The sequence below is a fragment of the Letharia columbiana genome (assembly GCF_014066305.1).
Source record: "Letharia columbiana isolate WasteWater2 chromosome Unknown Sc0000091_s0, whole genome shotgun sequence".
Classification (NCBI taxonomy): Eukaryota; Fungi; Ascomycota; class Lecanoromycetes; order Lecanorales; family Parmeliaceae; genus Letharia; species Letharia columbiana.
Window position 1 is genome coordinate 18,021 of NW_023501136.1, and position 27,007 is coordinate 45,027.

The 27,007-nt window shown below is 49.9% G+C and overlaps 11 protein-coding genes across 11 annotated transcripts; 5 read left to right on the forward strand and 6 right to left on the reverse strand.

Annotated features, from left to right (window-relative positions):
* Positions 1 to 230: 230 nt before the first annotated feature.
* Positions 231 to 3,186, reverse strand: HO173_012706 (uncharacterized protein; the record flags this gene model as incomplete). The annotated part of the gene is made up of 7 exons (XM_037314540.1): positions 231 to 1,148; positions 1,199 to 1,535; positions 1,589 to 1,700; positions 1,760 to 2,762; positions 2,812 to 2,845; positions 2,896 to 3,016; positions 3,087 to 3,186. The coding sequence occupies 7 exons, from the start codon at positions 3,184 to 3,186 to the stop codon at positions 231 to 233; spliced, it is 2,625 nt and encodes an 874-aa protein (XP_037158555.1).
* Positions 3,187 to 4,561: 1,375 nt separating this feature from the next.
* HO173_012707 (uncharacterized protein) lies at positions 4,562 to 5,965 on the forward strand (the record flags this gene model as incomplete). Its single annotated transcript, XM_037314541.1, has 1 exon — positions 4,562 to 5,965. The coding sequence occupies one exon, from the start codon at positions 4,562 to 4,564 to the stop codon at positions 5,963 to 5,965; it is 1,404 nt and encodes a 467-aa protein (XP_037158556.1).
* A 63-nt stretch (positions 5,966 to 6,028) lies between these two features.
* Positions 6,029 to 7,062, reverse strand: HO173_012708 (uncharacterized protein; the record flags this gene model as incomplete). The annotated part of the gene is made up of 3 exons (XM_037314542.1): positions 6,029 to 6,469; positions 6,557 to 6,928; positions 6,994 to 7,062. The coding sequence occupies 3 exons, from the start codon at positions 7,060 to 7,062 to the stop codon at positions 6,029 to 6,031; spliced, it is 882 nt and encodes a 293-aa protein (XP_037158557.1).
* Positions 7,063 to 7,336: 274 nt separating this feature from the next.
* HO173_012709 (uncharacterized protein) lies at positions 7,337 to 8,123 on the forward strand (the record flags this gene model as incomplete). The annotated part of the gene is made up of 3 exons (XM_037314543.1): positions 7,337 to 7,687; positions 7,767 to 7,934; positions 7,995 to 8,123. 3 exons carry the CDS (start codon positions 7,337 to 7,339, stop codon positions 8,121 to 8,123), a joined length of 648 nt encoding a protein of 215 aa, XP_037158558.1.
* Positions 8,124 to 8,928: 805 nt separating this feature from the next.
* HO173_012710 (uncharacterized protein) lies at positions 8,929 to 10,754 on the reverse strand (the record flags this gene model as incomplete). Its single annotated transcript, XM_037314544.1, has 2 exons — positions 8,929 to 9,499; positions 9,673 to 10,754. 2 exons carry the CDS (start codon positions 10,752 to 10,754, stop codon positions 8,929 to 8,931), a joined length of 1,653 nt encoding a protein of 550 aa, XP_037158559.1.
* Positions 10,755 to 13,988: 3,234 nt separating this feature from the next.
* Positions 13,989 to 14,963, forward strand: HO173_012711 (uncharacterized protein; the record flags this gene model as incomplete). Its single annotated transcript, XM_037314545.1, has 1 exon — positions 13,989 to 14,963. One exon carries the CDS (start codon positions 13,989 to 13,991, stop codon positions 14,961 to 14,963), a length of 975 nt encoding a protein of 324 aa, XP_037158560.1.
* A 196-nt stretch (positions 14,964 to 15,159) lies between these two features.
* On the reverse strand, positions 15,160 to 17,063 carry HO173_012712 (uncharacterized protein; the record flags this gene model as incomplete). The annotated part of the gene is made up of 3 exons (XM_037314546.1): positions 15,160 to 15,502; positions 15,559 to 16,257; positions 16,309 to 17,063. The coding sequence occupies 3 exons, from the start codon at positions 17,061 to 17,063 to the stop codon at positions 15,160 to 15,162; spliced, it is 1,797 nt and encodes a 598-aa protein (XP_037158561.1).
* A 1,254-nt stretch (positions 17,064 to 18,317) lies between these two features.
* On the forward strand, positions 18,318 to 20,293 carry HO173_012713 (uncharacterized protein; the record flags this gene model as incomplete). Its single annotated transcript, XM_037314547.1, has 2 exons — positions 18,318 to 18,820; positions 18,868 to 20,293. 2 exons carry the CDS (start codon positions 18,318 to 18,320, stop codon positions 20,291 to 20,293), a joined length of 1,929 nt encoding a protein of 642 aa, XP_037158562.1.
* A 393-nt stretch (positions 20,294 to 20,686) lies between these two features.
* Positions 20,687 to 22,083, reverse strand: HO173_012714 (uncharacterized protein; the record flags this gene model as incomplete). Its single annotated transcript, XM_037314548.1, has 7 exons — positions 20,687 to 20,737; positions 20,794 to 21,142; positions 21,210 to 21,393; positions 21,444 to 21,483; positions 21,547 to 21,553; positions 21,611 to 21,931; positions 22,004 to 22,083. 7 exons carry the CDS (start codon positions 22,081 to 22,083, stop codon positions 20,687 to 20,689), a joined length of 1,032 nt encoding a protein of 343 aa, XP_037158563.1.
* Positions 22,084 to 22,192: 109 nt separating this feature from the next.
* Positions 22,193 to 22,363, forward strand: HO173_012715 (uncharacterized protein; the record flags this gene model as incomplete). The annotated part of the gene is made up of 1 exon (XM_037314549.1): positions 22,193 to 22,363. The coding sequence occupies one exon, from the start codon at positions 22,193 to 22,195 to the stop codon at positions 22,361 to 22,363; it is 171 nt and encodes a 56-aa protein (XP_037158564.1).
* A 2,023-nt stretch (positions 22,364 to 24,386) lies between these two features.
* On the reverse strand, positions 24,387 to 26,345 carry HO173_012716 (uncharacterized protein; the record flags this gene model as incomplete). Its single annotated transcript, XM_037314550.1, has 5 exons — positions 24,387 to 24,629; positions 24,682 to 25,046; positions 25,095 to 25,200; positions 25,348 to 25,537; positions 25,693 to 26,345. 5 exons carry the CDS (start codon positions 26,343 to 26,345, stop codon positions 24,387 to 24,389), a joined length of 1,557 nt encoding a protein of 518 aa, XP_037158565.1.
* Between the last annotated feature and the right edge of the window lie 662 nt (positions 26,346 to 27,007).

Consider the following 27,007-nt stretch of genomic DNA (forward strand, 5'->3'; position numbering starts at 1 on the left):
GACCAATGGGAAAAAGCTGGTGGGTCGAACGCAGAAATGATCTGTGCCTACAATTGATTCTGTGATGTTGGGAAGATTGTCTTTCATTCGTGTACCCTAGAGCCCGTCCAGAACAGCGACACCAACCATAGAGACCCTCCAACGCCGCGCTTAAAGCAAACGCCTTCCTATGCATTTTCCTGTCCATCTATTTACGCCCGATGCTGCATGTGACCTCTTCTCTGAGCCTGTCACTCATTAAGTACAACAGATTCGCGTGCTCTGATCCTCGGCCCCTCAGCCAATCCAGCCATCAGTTTCCCAAGCCCTTTTTGGGCGTGCCCTGAATGGTTCGGATGTTGCTCCAAACTGCCATTCGTGCCATTCATGCCATCTTCGTCACGACCTGAAGCTGCCGCAGTGTCCGGCGCTGCCATGGCTGGCCAAGTGGACCCGGATACTGGTCCTACGGTCGGAGTCCGACTCGACAATGTTCTCCCCATTGGCTCCAGATTACTGATGCTCGAATTGCGTCTCTGTACCCGCTTGGCTGCATCCTCATCCTCTTTTTTGTGCAATGAATCACTAGGCAGCAAGACAGCGCGGTCCAGCTCGTAAGGAAGTCCACGATGTCGGCCTCGGATCTGCATAGCAATTACCACGAGCTTGGATACCACGGAAAACTCGGCGGAAAATGATGCGTCTATCCCTGGGTAGCCAAGGGAGAGGCCGACAGTTCCATAAGCCGAAACAATCTCGAAAAGCACCGAGAACAAGGTGAAGGCGTACTCGTTCGTGTTGGAAAGCCGGTCGCCCTCGGCAATCGCGATGATGAATAGACCCAGAAAAATGTACCACAGGTCAAAACTCAACTGTCGACGTAAATGAGCGCCAACATAGCTGGGCTCCTTTTCATCGTCAGTCTCTTCTCTCGACGATCCATAGATCCCAAGACTCTTCTCTTCATAAACGTTCGTGCGCCGTACGGAGATAGCAATTGGGAAGACAGAAATATACATCATGATCAAGTATGACACCTGAATCCCAGGATGGAGGTTTGCCAGATCGACCGAGGCAAAGCCTGCCGTGCGCGTACTCGCAGCTTGAAACAAACCATTTAGAACCCTGTAACCTGCGGGATTAATGCTGGTAAGCACGGAATCATGGAGCTACGTCAGAAGTCAGCCTTGATTATGATTGAAAATTTTCGGGAACCTACGTCGAGTACGATGAAGAAGATGACGTCAAGGCCATTAAGAATAACAAGAATCCAGAACAGCCACCAGGTTGCAGAGTTTGGGAATAGTAAGGTGAAGCAACGTCTCGGATGATCCAGCAAGAATTTCAATTCTTCCCAAACCCCACTTTCACGGGGCACAACTTTCGAAGCAATGTAGATTACGAGTCTGAGCATGCAGGGGAATCCTGTGTTCCCAATGACAATGAGAAAAGCTCCAAGTAGAAGTGGTACAATAGCTGTTTGGAACGACTCCATAGAATCCGGGGTAAGTGTGAAGCCAAGGTCATTGAACATGGATGCGGGAGTGAAGATGCCCCTAGAGCCTGGATTAGAATGATCTTTCAATGCTTAAGAGATCGAACATCATACCACCAGACCCTTGACTGGCCATCGCCATCTACAACAGGTCCCCACGTGCTACTACGCACTATCCAAGGGAGGAGGATAACCACGCCGAGAAGATGGAATATGAGATAATAAGCTTGGCACGAAGCTGTCAGCTTCATATACTAGCATTAAAAGGCTGCCTGGTACACTCACAGACAAGAACAACGGTTAGGGTCTTCAAGGAGCGATATTCGATTCCTCCCAGTTCTTCCCTCTGATCCTCAGTCAGATCTACGAAGGCTGAGTTCCTTCCTATTGTGGGCTGCCAGCTAAGGTACGGTGTGGCTGGTTCGTTCTCCTTTGAAGCCCATCCTTTGAGGCTGGAGAATGTACCCGTGCGACCTTTTGTACGGCCGGACGGGAGCGCTACTTCATCTGTAGGCGACATCTTCAGATTCTCCAGGGTACCACTTTTCCGAGAGGATAGCTTGGGATAGGCTGCTGAATTTGCGCGTTCGCGAGGATGGTGAGGCTCATCGATAGTGACGTTTCGCTTCATCGAAGTGCCATTGAGCATGCCTCGTCGCTCGACAAGACTCGTGACTTGATGATCTATTTGCCCACCATCATCGTCTAAGTCTAGAGGCTCCGGCACACTCCCGCGGTCAAAATCGCGGGGGCCAGGAATTCGGAGCGCTCCTTTGTCTTTTGGATTCCTTTGATTCTCCAGAATGGCGATATGTTGTTCGGGACTCAAGCGTTGCGGTAACATTTGTGGCGCCGCTTCATTTGCCTCTGGGCTCTCCACCTCGTCTGCAAATGTAACGTCGCGACGGAAAGTTGGCGGGTTCAAGGGCGGTAAGGTGATAGCATGATCGACAGCTTCAGTCCTCCCTCTTTCACTTGAAGAGGATTCGCTACCAAGATCTTCGGCAAGACCAGGCTTCTCTGTCTGGTCGCTCATTTCACGCCTTTGCCTAAGCGCATTACCATTGTGCAAAACGACAATACTACGACCTCGGACACCCTTCTCCGTGCAACTAGGATCCGCGTCGTCCTTGAGCTCCGTTCTGGTCCGCGACCGAGTGCGTCGAAAGTTGCGGGCTTCCCTCACAACGTTTTGGAAACGGCGCTCAAACCAGTATAGCCGGACGAAGACGACGAACGTATTTATGAATATTGGCGTACAGATCATTCCCAGGAAATAGAAAACAAGCTGCGTGGCGATTCAGAGACCGACTGTTGGTAGATGCGGACGTACCTACCTGCTGGTACGTATTGAGATCATTGATGTTAACCCTAAAAGATTATTAGCGTGCAACAATCTGCATGTGAGACAAAAAGCCTACGTATTGAGACCGCTTTGCGTGGCGGATCCGCTAGCGAAGAAAAGGGCGTCAATGTATGCCAAACCTCCGGCTGGGTATAGAAGGATTGATCCGACAATCGTGACAAACAGGATATAAAGATCTGTGAGACGAAGCCCACTCCATTAGCATATGGATGAGCGGGCGTCGACCGAAAAGCGGGAGAGACGTACAATGTATGGTGATGAAATTAAGGCGGTGCTTCTTCTTGAAGAGCGAGCGTGGATTGTGGCCCTTGATCCATTCCCACGACTCTAGAAGGGGGCCCAACATGATGAGGGTGTTCTTGTCTATCCTGCAGCAGGTAGAATCGTGGGAAAGGACTAATCCCGACAGCGCGATTCTCGAAGAGAGGGAGCAAAGTGGAGAAGTGGAGATATCTTCTGCAAGCCGCGCAGCCAAGTGTTTATTGGAACGTCTTCTTGCATTCAGCGTGCGCGTCTTGCCAATTGTGTGCATGAAAAAATAGCCAAGCCATGATAGCTTAGAAAACGCATCAGCAAAGAAGAGCCTGGTAAACGTAGGAGAAGATTGATGCTCAAAGAAGGTAATGGCAGATGGAGTGAATTGTATTACATATTATCTATTGCAGGCCTGAGGTACGGCAGGATTTGGCGGGCCGATAGTGGCGTCCGCAGGATTTGGCGGGCCGATAGTGGCGTCGCATCCAAGAGTACAAGCAGTGGCGCTTCTCCCGAGTCAACTACTCTGTGCCACAAAATTCTGACTTGATTTGGGGAATGGGCCTGTACCGAAACATCTACTGTAGACCGATAAAGACTACAGCTCTTGAGTGTTCAGCCATCATAAAGTGCCTTTTACTTAAAACTCAAGCACATGGGGAACCCCGGTCAGTCTGTAGAGATCTCCGGCAGGCTGGACGCATATCAGGATGAGTATCACGCATATGGTACACGTGGAGGTACAGATACCTTAGCTACCAAGCCCGCTGCATAGCGTTCCCAGATCTCAGAGACTGTTTCTGTGTTGCTATCAGCAGGGTATGGGAACGCAGTCCACCCGGCGTGGTTGCAAAATGTATATGTCCGCTATTCTCCACGGAGACGAGCTCAATCTGTCGTGGAATGCCATCAACTCCCAAAGGTGTGGCTGGTCAGGATCTGCGCGCATACCGAAAGTCTCGGCCTGCGTAGGTTGCCCAGTAGACGTCGATAGGGAGATGGGAGGACGATAATAGTGAGTGTTATCCGAAGAGATTCAGCCTGAGCGAGGTAAAAAGCCTGGACAGCGCCGGGGAACAGTTCGAGAATCTCGGAGTTCTGTTTGGTAAGTCGATGAGTTGTCTCAAGCAAGCTATAAGCCATCACTTCTTCAGTGGAGTATGTCTCAAAACTTGTGATAGCCATCTTCATACATGCCGACCCCGAGCGCCAGTAAAAGCTCTGCTGGTCGAAAACGCTTCCTAACCTTCAGTCATACATGTCCACGGTTCTCTCTCTGAACTTTCCCAGTTCCTCAATAAGGAAGGAATATCTTGTATTGTGAGCACCTTTCTACGGCGCCAGTATTTATATTTCTTATGAGCGTGTACACTTAATAAGATGTGTCCGAAGGTCTGTCTTTGCGTAAAGAGTGCAGTAGTTTGGGGCTTTATCTGCTATTAGTCCACCTCGGCCTTTTGCTCACCATGTGTCGGGTCAGGTTCGGTCTCACCGGCATTTACTTCGATTCATTGGAGCCGAGCCGGCCTCGAGAAGAGTTCTTCCAGCCATTGATTGCCGCTATTCCTCCTGTGGCCCAGAACAAGCAACGGGTTGTTGTGCCTGAGGCGATAGATGGTGGAGTAATTAAAGAAAAGGTTGTACTAGAAACGCGACTTTCGAAGAACGACGAAGATGGTATTGCCAAAAATCCTAGTGACTCATCGTCATCATCGAGAGATGAAGAGGGTTGTCGCTTGGCAAAGAATGCAAAGACAAATCTTGCATTTGTAGAGAATAAGCGAGTACAGGACTCGTCATCATCTTCATCCTCATCATTGCCGTCGTCGGCGTCGTTATTACCACTGTCGTCGCCGCCATCAACCAGTGACGAAGACCAGATTCACGAACGGGCAAACAGTAAAGCCAGCGTCCAAGCGCCCAAGCCCCCGAAGCCAACTAATTCGCGGACAACACAAAGGTGCAACGACAAATCATCCAAAAGGCACACCTCCATACCCCTCGGAGGACTGACTAAAGCTCCTCCTGCTAAGAGAGTCAGGTTTGCGATGGATGTGCAAGAGAGGATTATACCGAGCGAGGACGTGAACGACACCTCAAGCTCACATTCCTCTGACGACTCTTACACCGACCCTCCTTCTTCGACAGAACCATACGATGCCTTCGCTGGCTATTATCGCACATCGGGCGCTTCAAGATCCCATCGCATGAACGGACGAATCGCCGGGTCGAAGACGCGATTCCCAGCAGAAGAGGAGATTAAGATTGATGGTGCCGATGGTTTCCTTGATAGCGAAGATGGCAGTGAGGTTGACGTTCAAGGTCTCCCGGTCAGAGGACGTCCGCCGAGGACCGTACGAGCAGCCGGAAAAGGTCACCCCCCGGATCAACGACATCATCGGAACAGCTCAACACCACTTGCTCGATCGAGGCACTCTAGCAGAGTCGTGGACCACTCTCGGGTTACGGCTGGCGGACTGGAGAGCAACGTCAACGGTAGGTTACATCTAGAACAGTCTCATGCGAGCCAAAAACAACCTGTGTCACCGCTCCGTTCAGGGCAATCACGCTATCCAAAACTGCGGTCTGGCAAGAACCTTCCTGAGCCCATCTTTGTCGTCAGGCCAAGATTCCTATCGGATGCTAAGGAGAAAGGGAAGCCTGCCGAGTTGTTAAGTGGTAGCGGATATAGCAGGCCCATTTCAATGAATGAATACGAGGGTACGAAGACCTCACCACCCCGTCCTACTCGGGTCAAGGCTCCAAAGAGAATCAAGGCCCCCAAATACCGGCCCCCTTCAGTCAGCGACGACCTGAAGAAAGATGTCGAGTTCGATGAAACTTCAGGCCTGCTAATCCGGGACGTTTGATCTTTGGGATAGGTATGCCTTCCAAACTGTTGAGAAGTAAAATATTTACTCTCCACCCTCGTTTCAGTAGTCTAACGATGATTTAGATCTCTTCGCAGGCCTACCATGCCAGTCCTTGTTCCTTCGCTTCCCTTTATGTGGACAGTCCCTCTTGGCATGACCTTTCTCGCCGCACGAATAGCACTCCATGTCCTGCTTGCTGCTGCCACCTGGTTTGCCTCCACCCCCACCGCCCCCTGAAATAGAGAATAACCTGTTCAGTTTCACCTCTTTGCTTCGTCTTTGCTCGGCCAGACGTGCTAGCTCAGCCTTTTCAGTTATCCGCTGTTGTTTGCGCTGGTGTCGCTCGTCATTGGCGCGCCTTGTGGCCTCCTCTTGCGATGCACGGAGCAACTCTCTTGTACCAGCAGGATCATCACTTTCTTCGCCGTCCTCCTCTTCGCTGGCTTCGAAGTCTTTCTCGCTGGACGACGAAGATTCATCGGCTACGCCATATTGTCGCTTCTAAGCATGCAAGATTCTGTTAGCTGAAGACATAATTTAAAGGATTATCATCAACATGTGGAAATTGAAGACGATGACAAAACGTACCTCCAATTCTCGATTGAACTTTCCGAAACTCCTCCGCCCTACCATAGCAGGCCTCCAAGCTTCTTGGTCAGTCTCAGAGTATCCAGCTTTAGCAACCCGTAGCCCTCCTACACCATTCCCTTCTTCTCCATTCACAGTACTCAGAACCCATTTCGTTTCTCCAGCCTCCTCTGCTAGTCTCTCAATTGCTTTCTCCGTCTTCTCTTCCTCCTCAGTCAAAGCGGTTTGCATCAGCTGTAGATCAGAAGGTGGTGTGGCTGTCGAAGATGGAGCAGCAGATACTTTCTGGCGTTTGGAAGGGGGAGTATCTGGGGTGCGGGGCTGCGATTGAGGCGTGGAAGGAGGAGTAGAGGCTGCAGCACGTTGCATGAACTGAAAAGCCGAAGATTAATGGGACAATCTAAAAGCAACCGAAGAGTAAAGACAGAGAAGAGTACCTTCATCGTCATTAAGCGGGAGGACATGGTTTTTGAAGGGCGTGCTTGTGGAGGGTTTTGGTTGGACATTGTGACAGCTACGTTACGCTATGACCTATAATGATCAGCAGTGAACGGACTCATTAAATTCGGTACACGACCCACCGAAGCTCTATTGTTTATGTCGTAAATCATCATAGCAAAGTGCTGAGAGCAGGAATTTGATCCAATGCGGAGACTACCAGTAAGTATAGAATGGCAGGTGAGCCGAGGCGTGTAACTTCAACTTCGATACTTGGAAACCATCGCTTTTATGTTAATCACCATCCTAAAGAGTCGCGGACCGCAAACATCATCTGCCAACATGTTTGCACCTATTCGGGGCGCTTGGATATCCTCAATCCATCCCCGTCTACATCCCCGTCTCTTGCCTCTCCGCTCATATTCCACTAGCGACAGGACCTCAGACCGCGTCCCCACCAACGACCCTTCACCACCAAAGCCCGTCCAAAACGTCTCCGACTCGAACGCCGTGCCAATCTCACCTCAGGGTCTACGTGATTCGGACCGCCCGTTGCAGGAGATGCCGGAGGACAGCGAACGGCAGCGGGTGATGCAGGCGCCGAACAGGAAAGACGTGTGGAGCAGGAGTCAGCAGCCAAGGGAGAGGGCGATGAGCGGTCCGAGGTTTGAACAGACGATCATGGAGTATCAAGTGTGTTCCATCAATGCAGGAGACTCCATTTCGGTCTAAGAGGGCGGTGTTGAGGGACTGGCTGACGGAAACTGCGTAGCCCCAACCGGAAGCAGCCATCAGTCTCATTCACAAGCAGCCCGTAAGATGGACCAAGACAAGGACTGTGTCCTGTGATGGAGGTGGAGGGCCATTGGGACATCCGAGGATTTTCATTAACGTGGACAAGCCTCAGATCTGCTGGTGTAGTTACTGTGGCCTGCCCTTCGTAAGAGCCCCTCTAAGAGATCGTGAGTACTCGAATTCAAACACTGATTCTCAATGGTAGGCACATGAGCATCACCGGAAGCTTCTTCAGAGTTTACCATCTACAACTTATCCGCTGGAACCTGTGGGACATCCAGCAGAGGTGCCGGAGTCGCAAAGGGTCAATGATGAGCCCTTTGGCCAGCGGTAACGTTATTCATGTACATAAATATTTTTGTACATTGTATATCCGAATTTCGCAAAGCCTTTTACATCGATTTCGGCATGACGATCGCTCGTGTCTTCCGTTTGCATGAAGACACCATGGCTGGAGACAAAACAGCAACTGATAATAAAGAAAAAATGTTATCTTTCTACAGGCCTAGTCATGGACCTCACTGGGTAGAATTGGGCGATCATAGCGAATATCTAAACACATGGAGTGCTGGAAGCGGTTTGCATATTGGTCTGTACATCCCGATATCAGCTCTCCAGCTCTCGCTCAACGCTTGCTTTTATGTTTTGAATGATGAGCTTGCCAGCCAACTAATCGCTCAACTTGTGGTAAAATACCTCACCACCCACCCCTGTCGTACTTTAGACCCGTCCATGCCCAACACACGCCAGATACGCCATGTCTGTGACCGCGACGAAATGCTGTGAGCAAAAGGGGTATCGTACACTCGCATGGTCGTTCACCACTCTTCAGCTAGTATTTAGAAGTCATCGTCTTTATGCTCTTCTCGGCCCAGGGGGATTTCAATTCTAAAAATTCCAAAAACCCCTCCTGCACTCGCATTAATATCGTAGGAGACTTTATGATGGGCGTTCATCTTTGTATCCAATGGTTTTGTGCACTTGAAAGTACTAGCGACAAAGGCTCTTGGAAACGGAAAGGATGTGATCTGCAAGGGCCATTGGATGTTCAATTTGCAGCTAAGCATAGGAGTTGATGTGGGTGTGTCGATTTGGACGTATGTACGCTTGCCGGAATGACAAATTGTAGAGGATGGTGATCATTTCACCCATGGTTTAGAAAAACCTCCGTGCATGATTTCGAGTCGTAGCATTATAGTGCATGGCTTCATTCCTTCCCGGCAATCATCCTCACATTGCTGTTCAATGGCCCGCAGGACTCTATCTCTCCGAGCTTTGAGTTCATCGACTATCCTCAACTCCGCTTTGGCAGACAATAGTGGAGCGACCTGATCGAAGGCAATTTTCGATTCAATCTCTGTGTGTATCGTCTCTGATTTCTGGGGACCAGCCTCCTCTACGCGATTCTTTAATGGAAGAATTTTGCGCTCCGCTTTTGGTGATAATGCTCCTGAGAGACTTGATCGTTGCTTTTTGAGGGGTGGTTTGTGATTATGGTACTTTGCGTCACCTGTTCCAGGTATCTTGACCTGGCTGATCTGTGGTGATGAGTTTCGTCGTTTGAGCAATGTCTGATCTTCCGCGCTGGCAGGTACAGGTTCTGACGGCAGACTTGGCTGAGTGGATGGTTCGATCTTGATGTTTATTGGTGGAGTACGCGCCTGGGAATGGTAAGAAGGTGACTCTGGACTGGTACGTTGATTGCGAAATCTACAGAAAACATCAGTACATTAAATGGGATGTAAGAAATGCAAGATTTCACTGGACCTCAGCCGTCGCAGGTTTGAAAGCAAGAAACAGAGCACGGACATGATCGGTTGAGAATTCGATGGCTTCACAAAACACCAGATTGACATGGGGTTTTTGGTAAATTCAAGACTCACGCTGTTGTAAATCTGCATTCCCTGCCAAACTTCTCGCATTGGACACACTTTGGCTCTGCAGGGTCGCACTTTATCTTCTTCTCTCTGCAAGTCGTGCATGCAATTGCAAGACGCTTGCGTGGCTTGCCGGCCTTCGTAACACCCCACTGCGCATTGACCTCCTCCCCATCGATGATCTTTTTACAAGTCGTACCATCCTCGTATACCCAGCTGGGACCTTGTCCTGGTACGTCTGTCTCTCCCACCACACGCGCCATTGGTTTGACGCTATTCTCCGCGGCTTGTGGGCTTTGTTCGTGACGCGATATAGGGGCTAATGACATGTCGTAGTCGCTGGGATGTTCTTGATAGTATTGAACAAGAGGATTCATCGGCATTACCTGTTGAGGCTGAGGAGTATCCAATGGAGGATTTGGTGGTGGAGCATGATGGTTTTGTTGTGCAACAGAGTACGAAATTTGCGGGGGTCGTTCGGAGTAAGCGGGATAGGAGGTTGGATAGGAAGTTGCGTTTGAGCCTTGGTGGGAAATGTATGGTGATGCTGGAGGCTGCCGACCCGAAGGGCTGTACCCAAGGTCGTCTCCCAGGACCTTAGTGCCTATCGAGGTTTGAACTTGCGGAGGCAATGGGGGCTGAGGAAAGCTGCTTTGATAGTGATACTGTGGGACCGGAGCTGGTTGATCGGGGACTGATCGGGGAGCGGAAGGCAGACTCGAGGGTCTTTGGGACAGGTTGGCATCGTGCTGTGGTGGATACTGAGATGGTTGAATATCCGAGGATGGTGGGAAAAAGAGTTGGCGAACGGGTGGCAGTTGCTTATGGGGGGATGACTTGGGCTGCTCACTGTACACAGGGCTGGTTGTTCTTGGTGGTTTTCTCGACTGGCTTATAGTATTGTATCGCATCGGCTCTGTAAAACCAGGACTAGTGTCACTGCCAAACTGCAGCCTTTCTGGTGGAGGCAGCTGGTATGTCGTCATGTTCGTTCGCGTTTCGTCAACGGGAAGTTGCTGCTGCTCAGGCTCCTTGCCATCGAGGATGGGTAGAATTCTACCAAACGGTCCGATGTACGTTCGTGACATAGGATCATCGGGAAATGGAATGGCGGGTAAAGGCCTGAGAGACGTGTATGTCTTCCTTGACAATCACCAGAACCCTACAACGACGGCTCACCCACAAGTCGTAGGAATATGGATATTGTGCAGAATGCGGGGACAGCTCATTATTCGTAATGTAGATCATGTGCGAGCTGGATCTTTCATGTGCCGTGATGATCGTGAACCTTGCCCTGACTCTACCGCATTGAAACAAAGCAGAAGAGCTCAAGAAGCGTCACGTAGAGCACCATCTAGCCATCTTGATGGCGGAAGTCGTGGATTGTGTTACACCCAATTTTCCGCTTGAGGCGGCCGCTTTCCCTTTTCTTGTCGCCCAAAGAACGGTGCGGCGGCCGGGGAAATACACAGACACTGACTCCCAGAACGCAGCGGAGGAAAAGGAGCAACAGGTATGGTGAAGAGAAGCACGCACGCTCTGATGTGATAGGAAGCAAGCGAAATGGGGAGAATCGAGCCGTTTGAAAATCTCCGTGCAAGGTACCAAATGGGCGGGTCAAGGCTAAAGCAAGCCTGGAGTGTAGAATTCAATGACTTGCTCTCAATTGAAGAGTTCAAGGTTGCCTACATGCTACTGCATATGCAGCTTGCATGAAATTTGCAATTTTTCGCGAGTTTGGGCTACCAGTACCACAGAATTGCCAGCGGTCCGACTTCCGACCCTCTATTTTGAGCAACAAGATGGTTTTCTCACCAAAGACGTGCAGGATTTAAAGATGCAGAATCTTTGGTCAATGTCATATCGACAACAATCGGAAATATTTCTCACCTCTAAGTCGTGTACCTACTCTGAAGAGCCTAGACTCTCCTAGTGCTAGGCGCTTATAGTGATCTTCCACTACGGTACCTTAGTCTTGACGATCCATCTCTCCCTCTCTCTGCTTTCCCGGTTCCCGGCATGTCACAGGTGTGGTGGGTGACTAGCGACCATGCCTTCTTCTAACTTAAAGGTACTTTATTCCGATGACAACTTCAATAGCTCGAGTACTATCATTAATGCTGAGGCGATCCTAATTAACTCGCCGACGTATTGCAATTGGTTGTCCACAAGTGAGCCCGCCACTTTGTCCACGGGTCTGAGCCACCTCCACTACGAGTGTGAGACATTGCGGGTTTGGGTGGATGGCATTTCAATCTACCTCTTCTGCGTTATTATGACTGAGAGAATGTGTGCATCAAACATTCTCGAAAATAAGATACCTAGCATGATCATCCTCGCACTACATGTCTTTCAGGCTTTGCCGCTTACTCTTCACATCTGCTTCTTTCTACCACAAGGACATGAAAATGCAGGAATCCGCTTCCGCGGGGAAGATGGATGTTGCTTTTCACCCTTTCCATTCATGCGCTTGTACGAGTGCGCCGCCTCTCAACGAAAGTCTCCCATGGAGAGCGCTGACTTCATGCAGTATTCCTCGTGCACGCCGATGCGATGCTATGTTGAATTTACCGATGATGGTAGAGTATATAAATGTTCAACTATTGCCGCTGGTACTTATACTTTTTTGGTGAATGCAATGGTCTTCCTCCTCTATGATTCTACACCTCTTGCTCATGGAGAGATCAACTGCGATTGGTATTTGGGGAGGCGTACCATTTTCAGAGACTTTGAATTCTACCTTCTTGACTGCATGTGCATGTGCAGTCGCCGCTCGTTCAATTCTTCGCCTATTTGTATGGATCGCGAAGACGATTCTCATATGCGCGCTTCTCGTAAATCATGAGTAAGGCACTCAAGATTGATATCGCAAAAGATCGACATCGGATGGAACCTAGACCTCCATTGCCTCGCTAGAGTATCTGATTGGCGCCGCAGCCCAAGATGCAAAGCGGAGAATTACTTGTTGCCGGATGCCTCCGAGTACCGTTATGCCTGATGAAACGCACGGAGGATAAAAAAGCACCGGGTACAGGCATCCCCACGTCCTGCAAGCAACCGCGCCTGTAACAAATGGCGAGAAAATCCAGCCGCTAGGTTCACCATCGAACGGTATGGTCACGGAGGATATCACGCTTAAAGTTTTTCCAGAACCTGCACCATTGTTGAACGCTTAATTCCATTCTGACATCTAGTAGGCTATTTCGTCACTCAGAAGCTTTCAACTTCCCCCCACAAGGAAGGGCCGTCTAGTTGCCAGACGGCAAGTCTACGTCTGAGCATATGAGAGCGAAGATAGCGGAAGTATATTTTCATCTTGCTTTTATGTATTGGTCCGCTAACGTCTCATTCCTGTATTGGCGTCATTGTTTCCTGCACCATATATCGAACTCAGATCTGCAACCTCGCAAGCGTGTTGGAACTTGGAACCGACTATGACCGAGCACTGCTAGCAGATATACTCTAGAATGAAAGCCCTCGTCTTCATCATTGGGGGAACTTGTAACTTCCTCCCGTGGCGTTAATTAACATCCGTTCTTGTGTACTTTGTTGACGCATAAGGTAGACGTGGCAATGCAGGTTCATGCAGAGAGGAGCTAGCCTCACGTAGGACTTGATAAAAAGTAGAGAGGGTAAGAGAGCGGGAGATTAGGTCTCTAAGAAGCTTCATTGTAATGGTGGCAGACCCCCTTTCGCCCGTAATGGAAGTATGAGAGTCCCCAGTCGGCCTGCCACCACTAAGGTCTCTATTATAACAGACAGAGCTTGGAATCAGTCCCTGCACCTTAAATCTAGTAAGGAGGGGCGATGGTTGTAACAAAGGCGTTGAGCCGTGAGGTTCAGCGCTCTGTGGCCGCAAGCTCACTTGTCTCAGGCTCGGCAGGGTACGTAGAAGTAAGCTGAAATTAGGGCAGGCAACTTGCTAAGCAGGCTTTGAGACAGTACGGTTCGCTCTGTCTGTGTCAAACGAGGGGCAAAGAAAGGATTAAGAATGAGACGGCACGACAGCACAAGTACAGGTTTCAAGCCGGAAGAAAAGAAGGTTGTAGGGACGTTGCAACGGCTGCTTGCTTCAAGTCTTGCAGCGTCCCTACCGGAATAAGCACTGGGGAACTCTGGTCTCCGGCTAGAGTACCGTCAGTTGCACTGCAATAGAAAGAATTACGCTGCGCTGCACATTTGCGTTCCATCCTCGTTAGGGTTTTGCACTGCTTCAACTGCCGCATTCTTAGATACACGTTCCACTTGGATAAGCACCGTGCCGTGGCAAAGCCGTGCAGTTTCGAGGGTGGGAATATAGTGACTGATCTTGCAACGCGCAAATGGGTGGGCATGCCTTTACTACTGGTGCTACGGATGGCCCATCGCCACTATCGACACCGCGGATGCCTCCGGACATCTACTTCGTGCTACGCGATCAATACTTGCAGCTTCTCTCAAGCGTTTACACCCAAACTGCAACGCCGATTGAAGCGCCGGAGAAGGCATCATACGGTGACATTGACATACTCGTCACTCTTCCAAAATCCACATCCACCTCAGCTGAATCTCTCGCGAAAGTACTAGGAGCCGAGAGGATATTTACCATTCTTGGATCCCCTACCACATCCTTTGCTCTCCCGTATCCCTACTTGCCAAACAACTACGTCCAACTCGACTTACATCTCTCCCGGCCTGAAACCTTTCACTGGCAGCTTTTCCATCAGTCCCACGGCGACCTGTGGAGCCTGCTTGGAACGACTATTCGCCCGTTTGGTCTCACACCCAACGATGCAGGCCTTCATGTGCGAATTCAGGAAATCGAGGACTTGAACAGGAAAAAGGCTTTGCTGTTCTTGACGTGCGATCCGGATGCCGTACTCGAGTTTCTTGGTCTCAACACGGACGCCCACAAGCGCCCTTTTGAGAGCGTCGAGTCAATGTATAGATATGTCAGCGGATGCCGATTTTTCAGCGACGAGAGGTATGCGAGAGGCGAGCGGAAGGCTAATGATCGGAAGAGGATGGTCCAAAGGGAGTTGTATAGGGTATTTATTGAAGATTGGCTGCCCGAAAATGCGCATTTGGTTGGACAGCAGAAGGAGAAAAACGCACAACTCTCGCGTGAGGGTGTCCTCCAAGAATCATTGAGCAGATTTGGTAAAAGAGAAGAATATGAGAATCGAGTTGAAGAATGGAGGAAGGAGAGAGAGGAGTTGCTAGCAAAGCAAGAGGGAAGACAAATACGAAAGGCGGATGCAGCGGAAGTAGAGGAATATGCATCTGCATGGATGAGTTGGCTGAACCGCAGTGCATGAAATTGGCTGTTGGCTTTCCATTTGGAGTTGAAACACTGCACGGAGATGTTGTGTGTTTTGCGGATACCCGCGTCATCTGTCTGAAGCTGCTCAAGATCATGCTCGTCATCCATCTTCTCATTCTCACATCGAAGGCAGCAAGCCCACCTTGCCACGCCCTCGTTCATCTCATCCTGCCTTATCTCGACGATCCAGCTCAACATCCGCCTATTAAGTCGGCCAATCCCTCGCTTGCCTCGAGCCCTCTTGTACCCATCTCCTCGATATCATCCAAGCTCTTCTTTCCCCAGAAATCCTTCACCCCATTGACGAACCGCCTGCTCATCTCCTCGACTTCGGGCTCGTCCACGGCTGCGAAACAGATTCTGAAGTACGCCCAACTTCGCTTGTCTCTGATCTCATCGGTTGGAGCGAATATGGAGCCGGGCGCAACCAGCACCAGGTACTTCTTCGAGGTCAAATGGACCCATAGCCCCTGTGCAAGCTTGGCGGGCGTGGTTTTGTTCCAAAGTGGGTGGGAGGGGAAGTTAACATGGACCCTGACTAGGATTAGACCCGAGACACAACAAAGTGTTAAAAGACAAAAGGGACTGACCATACGAACATGCCACCAAGCGGCCATATAAAATCAAAGAGAGTGACCTTCTCAACGACGCTCCATTCAATATCGATGCTCTTGCGGCGGCCAGATTTGACTAGCTCTTTTCCTCCTTCAAGAATGGAGCACATGGTCTGCATCCTCCGCTCATAATTCCCACGCAGACCTTGAAGCCAGCGGACCCAGCCGTCCACTTGCCATCCCCCATCGCTCTTTCCACCGCCACGGCCATGCTTAGGGTCATGAGGCCCCATTATAAGCTCGGCGATCATCGACTGAACGAAGCCAGAAGGCTGCTGGGTTGAAGTCTCAGTGATGCGAAGCAGTCGTTCACAGAGGTTTGGTTGGGTGGTTATCCAGCCAAGGCGGCAACCTGGAGCGACAGTCTTGGAGAATGTATCGAGACGGACCACACGGCCTTGGTAGTCGACAGAGAGGTAGCTAGGGACAAGAGAATCGAGGAATGGATATCCGGAGGACTTTTGTGATTCGGGGGGGTTAAGGTCGGGATGATCTGAATGAGCATTGGCAGCAGGCCGACCTCGGTGGGCAAGGGAAGACTCGTTAGCCGAAGGATATTGGAGATACCAGTATGGGTCGTCTTCGATAATCACCACGTCGAACTTGACACAAACTGCGTAAATGTCTTTGCGGCGTTGGACACTGAGGGTTCCAGAAGTCGGATTCTGGCCGATCCTGGCTCGGCGTGAGTCCAATCAAGATCAAATGGCATACATGGGGTCTTACGTCACGGTATAAATCATGTGCGGTCTCTTTCCCCTGCTTTTGTCCCAATTGTCCAGGACGTCATACAATCCACCTCTACCATGGGCTACCATTCCCTCGTCATCAATCGCTACAGGAACAATGTTTAGTCCTCGCGGCTTCGCAGCCTGAATTGCGTTCATGTAGCAGAACTCTTCAACCAGCAATCCCTCTCGATGACCAATCCAATCTCTATCTTCGTTCCACGTATTGCTCAGTGCGTCTATTGCCTTGCAGAACCCATCCGTTGCACCACATGTCAAAATGATCTCAGGACCTCCGGCGTATGGAACGTTTGGGTGAAGGTTCTCAATGGTGAATTGGCGGAGGAAGCTATAGAGCGGAGGGTACCCTTGGGCCGTGCCATACTGGAGCGCGGTCTTGAGGTCGATTTTGCGGAGGACATTTTGGTTATCTGAGGTCTTTGGGACAACGACTCGCGATGAGGAGATTCCATTTGAGAGTGTGGTCTTAGATAGCAGCTCTGAGGGAGGATCGACGGGCTTGTTGGGAGTAGGAATGAAGCGCTGGGGTAGAGCTGCGGCAGCTTCGAGAGTATCGAAAGGGAAGTAGTTGTTGTTTGGAAGGCCTCCAGCCAAATTACCAATCCCAGGGATTGTAAAGTACTTGTAGAAGTCTTTGACATTGCTCGTGGTCCGGTTTGAAGTGACCTTGGAGTAGAGATGGCTCAGATCAATGGGCTCTGGCCGGCTATCAGTAATTGTTGATGCTTCCATACTGGCAAACACTGGCAATAATGGAAACGCTGAAGAGATGGGATGCAAGACTACTCGTACCCAGTACTGAGACCCTCAAGAAGTCGAAAATTTGATCAGCATGCGGCGAGGATAATGATAACGATGTTTGTCAGCGCCGACCCAGGTGTACGTGCTTGGTAATGAGTATCTAGTCAATGACGCTGGTACGGTGTACGATAACGACCAACCCTTGTTTTACGGCTCCACTTATTATAGTAGGGTACAGCCCAGTCTAAAAGTTCAGCGTCACGCGAATATCCCTAGCCTACACCACCCAGATTATCAACAAGCAGATGAAGAATCGCATACCAACCTTGCCAGTCCTAATCTTACCATCATTCTATGTCGCCTTTGCTTCCTCTGTTTGAGGAGGTTTATAGGTACTATTAAACGAGGGGAAACATATAGTGAGATCAAATCATACAAAGGAGTACTGTGACAGCGAGTTGAGGGGCAGCGAGGTATCAAGATTGGCTGTACTCTAAGCGGCACCAGGCCGGTCTTACTCATTCAATCGATCTCGTACGACTACAATTGTCATAAAACCGAAGGATTTGCGTGCGCTTGATAGTCGACATCTCTATTCAATTTTCTTTAGGCGAGGGTCCGAGGCCCGTATTATATCGACTTAATTCAATACAATCATCTTCCTCTTTAAAGACTGACAAGGTGATTGTAGATAAAAATCGCATCATTCTTTGAGCTCCATGCCTCGCCTTGAATCGAGCAATTTCTCAATTTCTCAGGATTTAATACCTGAACAAGTGCGCGCTTCAAAAGCAACTGCTTCTACAATCTTCTCGATTTAGGGGCACTGCACAACACGACCCAAAGTGTGTAATTCACTGCCGTCCACCGAAGCTGGTACGATTACGATTCAACCAATCGGAGACACAGGGTTTCCTTCCCGGCGCAATTCTTATTTCTTACTTCTTGACACTTGGCTTGCAAAGTGCAGACTGCAGACTGGCGGTCAAGTCTAAGGACGACGACCCTACCGTAAGCCTATAACCACTCTTCCATCCCTTTCATCCTGTCCTCGCACTACCTGCTCGTCGAAAGATGCGCTACTTTTACATCCTACCTTGATTAGGTAGAGTCATTGGAGCATGCAGGCACCGTGCGCGACTCTTCCCCGGAGCCCATCGCACCAGTAGGCTGTCGGAGATCTATTATGAGTGAGCGCAGCTAACCAATCTGCAGGACTTCATTCGCCTGCTTCCTTACACCGTCATGGGCCCTGAAAACCATAATGATGACGCCGAAAACGGCGCGCTACTTGATGAACAGCCTGCCTGGCAGTACGAAGAGAGAGATGATGGACCTGAAGCATCTACACCCGGGGGATCGGATATGCATGTGCAGTCTGGGTCATCAGACGCGGGAGATAGTCAATCTCCTCTCCCAGTCTGGCTGCGCGAGTCATCAAAGTCTTTTCACTGGAGATGGGTGCCTGTCCGCGTTCGACAAGCTGCTCGAGCGGTCGTAGCCTGGTCTAAAGGGCCTGATCCGCCTCAATTACAGAAGATCACGCCCTTCTTCCCGTGGATACAAGAATCACTGGCAAGGTTCATTGCTAATCACCTACCGAAGCAAAGACATAAGGCTGCTCTACTAGCCTTTTTCTACTTCTGCTGGCTCTTGACCTTCATTCTGGTGCTCAACCACTCTGCACAAGCTGGCAACATCGAAGGTTACGGCAAACCGCAACCGATCTGGTGCGGAGCAAGCTTCTGGTGAGCCGTACTCTAGATCCCGGGATGCTCAATACTGACTGCAGTAGGAATCCCGGTAACAGCTGTGGCTTGAACGGAAACAGATGTCGCCCTTTTGACAATGCTACCCTCGCCTTTAGATGTCCTGCCAATTGTAAGGCTGTGAAGGTGCTAAACCCACATGCGGTGGGTGACCAGGAGATTAACTACCAGCCGTATGTGATTGGCGGACCAACAAGGAGAAAAGAGAACTTCACTATTCCAGACACTGTCTATCGCGGTGACTCGTTTATATGTCAAGCAGCCATACATGCGGGTCTCGTTGGCAATGATAATGGTGGGTGTGGTGTCGCTCTTCTCTCCGGCCCGCAAAGTAATTTCACATCCACAAAACGGCATGGGATTCAGAGCATTGGATTTGATTCAAGCTTTCCAAAATCCTTTACGTTCATCTCCGGACTCTCATCGCAGTGCGTAAGGGACCTGCGTTGGCCGCTCCTCGCCGTCACTTGCGGGTTCACTACCATCCTATCCCTCTGCACGACTTCCCCGCCTGTCTTCTTCTGCTCGATATTCACCATGCTCTTTTTCCACGTCGGACTTGTCTCAGATCCGCCAAACCACTCTGATTATGCCTCGCTCACGTCACTTGTCATTGGCCGTTTTCTACCAGCAGCGTTCGTGGCATTCGTCATATACCGCTTTTCCGTCAAACCCCAACAGACGGGCCTGACAGCCAACATCGAGAGAACAGTCCTGTGGCTTGGTGGAGCGTGGGTGGGCGGTCTCAACAACTACACATTCGCCTTCATTCCTCTACAACGCCTAACTCCACACGACCTCAAAGTGCAGGCTGGAGCAAAACTTGCTTTGGTCCTGGTCGTACTCCTAATTTTTACCATTGCGCTTGGCCAGGTCTGGTATCTCCGGCTCGAAGGACGCTTCCCTCGCTACCTAGCCATCTACTCCATTTTCGTGGCTTTCCTACTCCTCTGTGTCGCTCTACCTCCTCTCAATCTTCGCATTCATCACTATGTACTGGCCCTCCTACTGCTGCCGGGTACGCGTCCGCAGACAAGGCCAGGCTTGCTCTATCAGGGTATTCTCGTAGGCTTGTTCATCAACGGCGTCGCTCGCTGGGGTTTTGATTCCATATTGCAGACAACGGTGGATCTACGTGGGGACGGACAGTTGGGTTCGCTTCTGCCGGACATCACAGCGCCAGTACTTGGTTCATCCAACATCACTTTCTTATGGAGCCGGCCCCCGCATCCGTATGATGGTGTCAGCGTGCTTGTGAATGATGTCGAAAGGCATCGGTGGTACTATGGCGAAGGAGACCCTTCGCATACGTTCTACAGGAACGATGAGATGGAGAAAGAGTACTTCAGGTTTGGATACATGAGTGGAAGCGAGACCGGGGATTTTACCAAAGCAGGCGTATGGGAAACAGACGGCGGTTTCAAGGAGATGGAGCCGGGGCCAAGTAAATAAAGAGACCAGTGTTTATAGATCGCATAGAAACTGGAAATTGACCGAGGCCACAGTGAGCCATTATCAAATTGGGCGGAAACGTCAAGGCTTGTGGCTACCACATGGCCTTCTTACATTGTCCACATTGATGACTTCTGCTTGTTTACTCTGCATACATGGATGCTTGAACACCCCAGACTGGGGCAGAACTTTTAGCATCAAATGTGGAGCCACCCCCCAATGCTATCTGGGGCATACTGCGTGATCACGCTTGATGAGCGATTGAAAGGGATGATCGTCTTTGCTCCACTGCACCACAACACAGTAAGCCGCCTAGCAAATGCATGCTCTCCTAACACGGTTACGATGAATACGCCGACTTTTCCGCACGTAGGCCCAACGCCAATAATCAGGTCATGTCTCTTCGTTCATCCAGGTTAGCCCGTGAGCAGCTTCCTCTAACGGCTGATATCCTCATCAGCTTCAGATCAACCACCAAGATGTCTCCCATGGGCACATACAAACACCTCCCGGGCATATTCTTCGATCCCTCTCCAACCGGGCCACAATGCTCTTGCTTCTTCGACTGCAGTGCCTTTCCCACTATCGCCACCGCTACCGTCTCCGTTCCAGCCATTGGCATCATTTACTTCCCTTGAAACGCCCCTTTCCAGGTCCATGCCAAAATACGGAGCTTTGTATTTTCCAAACAACACCTCTAATGCTAGGAGTTGTTCTCTGTAGCCGTTTGGAACGCTGACTTCGATATTGATGGTCTGACTGTAGACGTAGCGGACTGGGCGGCGTAAGGCACAAGAAAAGAGGCGACATACACGAGTGGGAGTGAGAAGCTCGAATGCTAAGGCGATGCTGGAGGTGGTAGACCGTCAGCGATCATGACACTTTTGGGGAGGACGATGGACATGAATAAACATACCGATGTCCGGACCATTTCTGCGGTCCGTCCTTGAGTATCTGAAGGACCGCAGGACCAGTGTCATGCTCTGCGTCAAACCAAGGGATGGCAATGTGGGGATCAAATGGTGCCTTCCACTCGAAACTACCGTCAGGTTGTAGAGCCATGCGGAACAGAGGCATAGGGAGGCTAGTGAAGTTATTGTCTGGCCATCGTCAGTCTTCTTTCGCTCTCCTTGGCGTCCACCTCACCCACTATAGATGCCTGTATAGACAAAGGTAGCAGGGAGACCGATCTAGGTTCAGAAGTACTGGTATCAGCACTGAGGTCGTATTAAAGAACAACCGTTTTCTCTCACCTGCCGTCTGTGTACAGTATCAGCATCGGCTTGCCATGGACAAGAGTGAACATGTTTCACTCACATGTAATTCTCGACCGTAAATTTACAGCTCCACAATGGCACCGACGGCCAACCCTTCCCGAAGACACTATGATCAGGCATGCTGCTGTAGACATATTGCTGGACATGAGCTTTCTTGGCCGCATCGGCCAGCGATTTGCCAATGGCCACCTCGTCGCCCCATGAGATGGTATTGATGAATGCCTTGTGAGCACCTGCGAAGAGGTCTGCTACGAGCTCTTTGTCTTCGAGGGAGCCTTGGATGAGGATAACATTTTGGAGGGCTTCAAGCTCTTGGCCCACGGGGGTGGTCTTCTGACTAACATGGGCTCTGACCTGATACCTACCCGCCTATCAGTGTCACCGTGTCTCCGCCTCGGTAGGGGCGAGGATGATTGAGGGGACATGATTTTACCCTACTGCCGAGGCGACACGAGCAAGGGAAGCAGCTTGTCGGCCTGTAGCATTGACGATTACTAGTGTTTTGTTTGTCATGTGAATTGCTGCAGGAAATCAAAGGGATATGGTAATGTGAAAAGAACAGTATGGAGTCCACTAAAGCAGGGCTTGAACTGAGAGACGTTGGAGGGAGTGCATGGAAGAAATGCAAGTGGAGGAGGAGGAGGAGGAGGAGGAGGAGGAGGAGGAGGAGGAGGAGGAGGAGATGATGCAAGGGGAGCTGGGATCACGCAAGGTCAAGGAGAGGAGGGCAAGTGGTATGGGAAACGGGAAACGGAAACGGGGAAAAAGCTGGGGAAATAGAGTTGTTGGGTAGGGCAGAGATATTGTTTGGTACTGGAATGGTGGAAGAATGAAGTAGTAGTAATAATAAGAATAATATGGACGAGAACGGGGGAGAACGGGGAAGAAAGGAAGAATTGAACTACTCGTACTACTCTGGTATGTAAGGTACTTTAGAGTATACTCTATTTTCCCCCACAATCAGAGTTTTTTTGATAAGGAAAGTCAAGGAAAGCCGTCTTTTCTTAGCTCTGAACCGTCGACACGGTGACATCTCATGACACGATATGACGATACGGTGACTGAGCAAGATAGAGAGTCATAGAATCATATGCTGCTTGGCTCGTTTGAACAGGATGTGGAGGAGAGTCAGCGGTGTGCAGAAGGCGAGGAAGGTATTGTGTGACCGTGTGCGTGATAGTATCGAGTCGATCCTCACGCGGACAAAGCTCCGATGCCACTTGATTGGTAGATAGATCCGCGGAGACGATCAATTCATCCATCTTTCAAACAAATTATCATGTAGAGTAAACAATCGTTGTATGCATTCATCCTAACTGGGCTGCGTTGAGGAGGAGGGGCAACAAATGGTAGTCCTCGTTCGGATAACGTGTATCTGCAACGTTCCAAGGGGCGTTGTTCGATGATGATGATGATGATGATGATGATAATGGTAATGGTAATGGTAATGGTCGAATGATTGATGGTGTGAAAACAGTAAAGTAAAAAGCACGGACTGATATATTTACGTAATCCCGTCTGAGGGTCTAAAAAGCTTGAAAAAGTGCGAAAAATATACGGGTGAGGCTTTATTGGTTATAAGCGAGTCCAAACAACCGAAAAGTAAGGTAGTCCAACAACCTCGTCTTCTCTTCACAATCATGATTAGCGAAAAGCAACGGATAATACTTCTGCTTCGAGTCAAACGCGAGAAGATCCATCGGGCGATCAAAACACCTCGAGTATCCACCGAGTCTGACCAAAATCACTCGTCTCGCAAAGAGAGAAAGAAGAAGAATCTATGGGCCTCTACTACGGTTGTATTTGGTGCGGAAGTTTGCATCATCGCTTCCGAGGACAAGGAGGAGGTTGATCTGTTACGGCCTTTTGCAGCATCTAGCCGTCCCTTGGACTCACGGGAAGGCTAATAAGTAATAGCACGTGGACTGGAAACTATCCCGAAAATGGTCACTATAACCAATCACCAGAGAACACATGCTTTCACAAATTCGAGGTTGGATCGAGGACATTATTGAACATAGGCAGCTGGAAAGGTGTTCCAGGGGGCTCATCGAGTGGACTCGTCCTGCTGTTCAGCTGGGGCCTGGCCATCTGTTCGTAGGCATTCTGGCAGCTACTTTGGGTATCTGGTGCACGTAGCCTTCCAGCAAGCCATCAAAGGCTTTGGAGAAATCATCTTCAACTGGAAAATCCTTCGCGCAAAGCACCACCTCTATCCTTCCAAAAACAACCACCTGATTCTCACCCCAAACAAGCCGTGGCGCGCATAGCTAAAATGCCCCAAATACCTAACAGTCTCGAGCGCTGGCCTGCTCTGATCTTGCACGATCATAGGCTTAAGCCGTATGAACTAGCTGATGATGCGTAGGAGCATTTCGTCCCAATTTTGAGCGGACGGGAAACTTCTCTCTTCATGCTGGAATGTTTGATATATTCGGGATCGGTACCCCCACAACTACGACTTTTTCTGGCGTCGCTTCTGCACATCCAACAGGTCAATGATTCACCCCAGGGACGGTTGGCTCTTGGATACAATAATTTGTTCAGAAGACGGTCGTAGATTTCAGCTTCGACGCGACGGCACGCAAGCCAATTGATGCTATTAATTGGTACGGAGACATTTGAAGCTGGGGTTCTCGGTGCATTTGCGTCCAGATCTCTGCCTGGTGTTATTGAAGCAACTCTTTAGAGTAGTGACCGGCACCTTGGAAGGAAAGGATGCTTCACTGCATAACAATGTCACAGCAGATGTTACTTTATCTCCACAAATTTTCGCGAAGAGTGAACGGCGGCTAAATTTGGACCCGGAACCTTAACTACGCCACTCCAACCATGCTCCATACGTCTGGTGAACTTTGAGCGAGCAATCGAGCCATGCTGAGCTCGTCCGCATGGACATGAGCCCCTGATCGTTTGAGTAGGGAGACATGTTCCATGAGTCCGGCATTGGCTGAGGCAAACAAAGGCGTTCGGCCGGTGTTGTTTCGCAGGTGCACTGAAGCGCCTTTTGTCAGCAGGATCCGAAGGATTTCTAGACTAGGTCCTGTAGCGGCAATGTGCTTTCGTGAATGCTTAGCTTAACAATGCCGTCAATGATGCGTGGGTACTCACCAAAGGCGTATTGCCGGAGTAATCGGCCTCGTTGAGCAGCCAGCCATGATCGCCCTTCAAAAGCTTCTGGATCTCGGGAACGTCCCCCTTGGAGATAGCATATCCAAGGGACGTAAGACGTGCTAGTCGGTCAGGTAACACGCCGCTGGGGTGCTCAAATACCATGTTCACCTGCTCTGTCATCTCACCTCTCAAAGAAACAGACATCTTCTGTACGATATCTTCAGGGTTTAAGCCTGGCATCGCAAGGAGATAGGAAAGCTTCGCAAGGGCGGCCTCGGAGGTCATATCATGCCCAGGAATGACGCCAGCATGCTTCAGCAACATCGCGGGTTCATACAGGGGACTGACAGTTCCGGTCATGCCTACAATGGGGATTAGTGCAATCCGGGTACATGAGTGGATATTCTCACACTGAGTGATATTGACAATAATGACGCCTCTTCTGATTGCGTTTGCAAACACTTTGGTGAGAGCTCCATCAGGTCCTCCAGGGGCATTCCCTGCGCCAAAAGTCTCCTGTATCACAATTTCGCCGTCAGAATTGCCTATTTGAGGGGTTATATCGACCCTTGGAACATGTTTCGAGAGTAGAGACTCCCAAGACATGTTTAAAGCTCAAGACTTGCCTCAAAAAGGGGAAATACGGGCTGCGGAAATGCGTACTAGCACTAGACCTTTAAGGCCATCAAGCTGAAGCACAGCTTCGACCATTCGGGGCTCTATGCCGGGAAAGATCCTCAGACAAGCTACATCGCCCGTTGCACGATTCGTTTGTATACTAAATGGCTCGAGATGCGTTGGCCTGTGGATCAGTTCCCATTTCACGTGGGTCTTGAGTGATGAGATAGTTCCTCTACGCAGATTACGGAGTCAGCATTGCTTGTTCGCGGCAAAGACTGGAGTTGCAAGACAGGTCTCGGGGGTAGAAAGGTAAAATTTCTCCCGAAACATGTCTCGCAACTCAATCTCGGTACCAAATGTGCAGGATCATCTCCCAAATGTACGTACAATGGAGGCGCATTTGGCGACGCAAAGGCTGAAAAATCGCTAGCAGAGACTTTGGTAGTCCTGTTTCCGCGAAAAAGGTTGTAATTAAAGAAGAGGCATACTTCAGGTATCATAAAGTGGCCGGCAATGATCAAGGATCCTAACAAGTTATCTGTGGCATCATTTTGGAGCTCTAGCATTGGCGCTTGGCTTCCTGTCAAGATGACCGGCTTCCCTAGATTTTGCAGCATGAAACTGAGCGCAGAGCACGTATAGGCAAGGCTGTCTGTGCCATGTAAGATGACAAAGGCGTCGAAGAGCTTGTAATTTCTGAAGATTGTCTGAGCAATTTGGCTCCACCCTTCAGAGGAAATTGAGGAACTATCCAGAAGCTCTTGAAACTCGAACACAGCATACCGAACATGCTTTTGATACGTACTGATCGGCGTTCGCAGGCTACGGTGAGACACCTCGGTCCCGTCGTCGACCACGACAACAATATCATCGGGATTGGAAAAGTCGTTAAATGAAGGACGAGGAGCCATGCCAGACTCCAAGAACCCTCTTGCAGGCACGAAGCCATTTGGGCTTCTCTTCATGCATATGGTTCCGCCAGTCATGATAATTAGGACCCTCGACTCCAGTGCCGACGAACCAATGGAGTGTTGATCCATAGCGATGATGGTAACACGCCAGAGATCTGATTTGCTTCACTACAGAAGATGCACGATCAATACCAACTGGGCAACGGAGAGCGAAGCAGAGCTTGTATTAGTGGATGATAACCGGCCGAGGTTCGAAATTCTGTGACCCGAATGCTCACTGGCTGGACACCCTAGTATCTAGGCACAATGCCTACACCAAACAAATCTTCTTGGTGGAGATAAGCAATCTGTTCCCTTTCAAAATTCTTCCGTCTACCCAATTTTTTTTTTATCTAACAAGATTTTCAGCTCTGTAGACTCGAGGTCTCATAGCACTGTAAAGTTGTAAAGGCTAATGCCACAAATAGATGGAGAAATCGACCTGAGAGAGACGAGGAGCAATGCTGCTCGTACAAGATTTTCTCCGTCACGAGCACCTAGCCCGCATTCAGATTAGTGCACTTCTAGTAACATGTCGGCAGCACCAGCCGTGTGGGAGGTCAACGAAATTGAGTTACTCTAATTTTCTGTCAAGTTTTGTTTCTGGAAATTTCATTAAGAGGTACAAAATTAAGTAAACAACGAACGTGGAAGGTATCTATCGCTGATGCATGCTGCGCAAAACCTCATATTTCATCCCGTGATCCCAGTGTGTCCATCAATATCATATCATGATCATCTCCCGTGTGTAC